Raw genomic sequence first — 4127 nt, forward strand, 5'->3', positions numbered from 1 at the left:
TGATATCTAAAGCAATCCCAGGCTGCTCAGAAGTAAATGTGGGGTGTTAAACAGTCAGGTTCACCTAGATGTGCCATTGTTCCACATGATGGGGATGAAGACTCATGATGGCAAACAGGGGCCAGGAAATTAAAAGTGTGTAATAAGGTTTTATAATTCATTTATATAAGAATATTAGGGAAAATTTCAAACACACCCTGAAATAGACTAGTATAAAAAACCACCATGTACCTGAGCCCTCCTTGTTTGAAAAAACTTAACAGCCTCTTTACTCCTTTATCCTCTGCTAAATTATCTCAAAGCAAATCTCAGATATCATTTCACTTCACCTGTAAATACTGAAAACATTTTTAAGGGTGTGGGTATGATTAACCAGTAATCCAAACTGATATGAAGGAAAGTGAAGGGGGGTGCCAATAGAAGGACAGAGAACCTACCCATGTCTGTGGATTGAAAGCTGGTGACTCTCCATAGGAGCCCTTGAGCTAATAAAATGAAGAATAGGAGGGAGTGATAGGAGTGGAGATTTTTAGTTTATCATTATTGAGGTCTGTGTTTTTAATAAAAATAAACAGAGGTTCAATTAACTAATTAAGATACATAGTTCTTTCCCAAATAACGCTTCTCCCTTACCTAGTTCTCTTTGTAATTAAAGTGAAAGTGAAAGTCACTTAGTCCTGTCCGACTATGTGACCCCTTGGACTATATAGTTCATGGAATTCTCCAGGCCAAAATACTGGAGTGGATAGCTGTTCCCTTCTCCAGGGGAATCTTTCCAGCCCAGGGATTGAACCCAGGTCTCCCACATTGCAGGTGGATTCTTTACCAGCTGAGTCACCAGGGAAGCCCAAGAATACTGGAGCAGGTAGCCTATCCCTTCTTCAGCAGATCGTCTCGACCCAAGAATTGAACTGAGGAATTGAACTTTGCAGGCGGATTCTTTATCCTTGAAATTAGCCCTTGAAATTAAAGAAACAGCATAAACTTATAATTTTAAAATTAATGCATACAAGTTCTAAGTAGTTCAAACAATGGAAAAAGGTTAAAATTGAGTGCAAATATTTCATTATCCCCGGACACCCGATGTCACTATTCAGGAATCGTATGTTAAATCATTTTTGGTACATCCTTCTAGAAACATTATATATACATAGATATACAGGAAGCATTATATTCCATTAAAACACATAAATGAAATCATAAAATATCTGCTTGCATTTTGAACTTAACGATATATTGGTGATACTTTCATTTCATGACACAGTCATCTGTCTCATTTTAAAAATGCAGGCGTATCCTTTTCAGCGGTATGATTTTTCTCATTGATGAATAGTCCTACAGTGATAATCTTCCTGCAAATATTTCTTCACTGGTATGTACATGACCAAATCTTTGGGGAAAGTTCTTAGACAATAATTTTTAGGTTGAAAGGTATTTTGTTGTTTAATTGCTAAGTTGTGTCTCTTTTGTGACCACATGGACTATAGTCTGCCAGGCTCCTGTCTATGGGATTTCCCAGGCAAAAATACTGGAGTGGGTTGCCATTTCCTTCTCTGGGGGATCTTCTCGACCCAGGGATTGAATCTGGGTCTCCTGCATTGGCAGGCAGAATTTTTACCACTGAGCTACCAGGGCAGCCCTGAAAGGTATTTTTTGTATTATTAATTCTGATTCAGTTCAGTTCAGTTCAGTTCAGTTTAGTCACTCAGTTGTATCTGACTCTGCGACCCCATAGACTGCAGCATACTAGGCTCCCTTGTCCATCACCAATTCCTGGAGCTTGCTCAAACTCATGTCCATCAAGTTGGTGATGCCATCCCACCATCTCATCCTCTGTAATCCCCTTCTCCTCCTGCCTTCAGTCTTTCCTAACATCAGGGTCTTTTCCAATGAGTCAGCTGTTTACATCAGGTGGCCAAAGTATTGGAGCTTCAGCTTCAGGATCAGTGCTTCCAATGAATATTCAGGACTGATTTCCTTTAGGATTGACTAGTTTGATCTCCTTGCAGTCCAAGGGACTCTCAAGAGTCTTTTCCAACACCACATTTCATTAATTTTGATAAATATTCCAAATTACTCAGATTATGTTTTTAGAGGATGGAGATAAAATGCATTTCCAGGTGTTACTCAGAAAGCTTCCTGAATAATCTGAATCTGTTTAAAAGACATGTGGACGGGGAAGGAGAGAAGTTGCCAGAAGTTCAAGTTGTAAAGCCTTGCTATATTTTGGTGGCTGCATCAACTCAGGCTCCTCAGAATCACCTGGAGAACTGAACAAATTGTCTAAGTGCCAGCCCCGGAAATCTTGACTTCATTGATTTGGGGCCAGCCTGGACACTGGTATTAAAAAACAATTTCCTCTAGAGATTCTGATGTGTGGCCAGTGTCCACAGTCACTGCTTCAGATAAAGAGGGTGGGGTAGAAATGGAAGACTCGGGTGAAGAATTTGTCAAGCATCACTAAGATTGTGCCCATGAAGCAAAAGAGAGAAATGAAGATCCACCTCCAATACCAAAAACACACCAAGTGAAAGGATCAGATCAGGTCTGGGGAAGAAAGAAAGTAGGAAGAGAGCGGTCTAGTTGAGGAAAAGGCAGAGCTGGTTGGGGCAGGTGCTTTGAGTGTGAATCTTAGAGACTACTTTTTAAAATAAAGGTGGACTTGAGCCTGAAGCCTCTTCCAGGCTCTTTTCAGCCCAGGGTTGTCCTGAATCAGTAGAATGGAATGGGCCACAGGGTAGGTAGCCATGATGATTTTGCACAAAATATTCAAGGGACTATTGATGTCAAAGAAGTTGGACATGTAGAGAAAGAGAGCAAGTACTTGGAAAATATAGAGAATGAGAAAGTAGCTGATAGCTCTGATGGCCCCCAGGTGAGCCTCCGTGCTGGGGTCTCTGGAGCCAGTGGCATTGCTTTTCATGTGGAAGATGTGTCTTTTGAGAGAGATGATCAGCAGGGTGGCTGCCAGGATAAACATGATCAGAGGGATGAAGATCCCCAGGTTAAGGAAAAGAACCAGGTTGATCACAGTGGCCTCCGAGAAGGACTTTTTCTTAGTGGAGTTGAAGGAGGGGAGAGAAAAAAGATTGTTACAATTCATAGTATAGATGTTTTGGAAGAAGAGCACACTCTGGCCCAAGGAAACAAACACTGAAAGCTGCAGGAGCCAGGGCATCAGTCCGGAAATTCTCCACTTCAGCTTGAGGAAAAGGGGGTAGGAGAAATCCGCCACCTTCACGAAGTAGAAGACACTGAGCCAGGCAGCAAACCAGAGGCTGCAATGATTTAAGAACATGAAACATCCTCTGAATGTGTGATACGTGATGTCGTCATTATAAAACTGTGGGGATGTTGAGCTTAAGGTAAGTTCTAGCATCATGAAGCTTTGTAGAACTATTCTGGATACACCCAGGAAAAGCAAGATCTTGCCACTGGTGGAGAGTACCTTATTGTGAATCCATTCAGCTGTGTTTATCGCTGCAATGAACCCATTTGCGAGAATACCAAGGATGCATTCCGTGCCGATAATTATTAACATCAAAGTGACAAGAGATGGTGACAGATCCTTTTCTGAGGAACTGCAGGTTTGGATCATCCTGAGTGGTTGCTCTTCTTCGATGTCTGGAGGAAAACGGCTCCTTAGTGCTTGATGTGCGGGTCTGTGATAGCTCCCACTTGTCATGTCACAAGAGGAAGCAGTTGATGCATCATTTCCAAATCTACATCATTTGTTTATTTTAAAAGTCTAAATCTGGAGCTGCAAATGATGGAAGGGTTTGTTTCCTGTCCCCTCCCATATATTTTTGGATGCGCTGGTGTGTGATTTCAATCATGGGGCCCAGGGGAGAACTTGAGAAGACTCTCCTTTATAAATCACTAACACAGAATGGAGAGCTGTGTTTCTTAATAGCTCCAGTTAAGTCAACCATCTGTTCGCCAAGTCCCTGTTTAACTGTTTCACTTGTGACCTCAGAGAACTGATTGAAAATAATAATAACTTCAAATATCTATATCTGTCTCTCTCTATATATAGTTCTTATGTGCTAGGCACTGTCCAAATGCTTTCATATGTATTATGAAATTTGAACCTTACAACAGCCCTATGAAGAATGTACTTTTATTTT

General features: G+C 41.2%; 1 protein-coding gene across 1 annotated transcript; it reads right to left on the reverse strand.

Annotated features, from left to right (window-relative positions):
• TAS2R39 (taste 2 receptor member 39) lies at window positions 2537-3685 on the reverse strand. The gene is given in 1 exon segment (XM_013963458.2): window positions 2537-3685. A coding segment is annotated over 1 exon segment (1149 nt).

Source organism: Capra hircus, chromosome 4 (genome assembly GCF_001704415.2).
Source record: "Capra hircus breed San Clemente chromosome 4, ASM170441v1, whole genome shotgun sequence".
Classification (NCBI taxonomy): Eukaryota; Metazoa; Chordata; class Mammalia; order Artiodactyla; family Bovidae; genus Capra; species Capra hircus.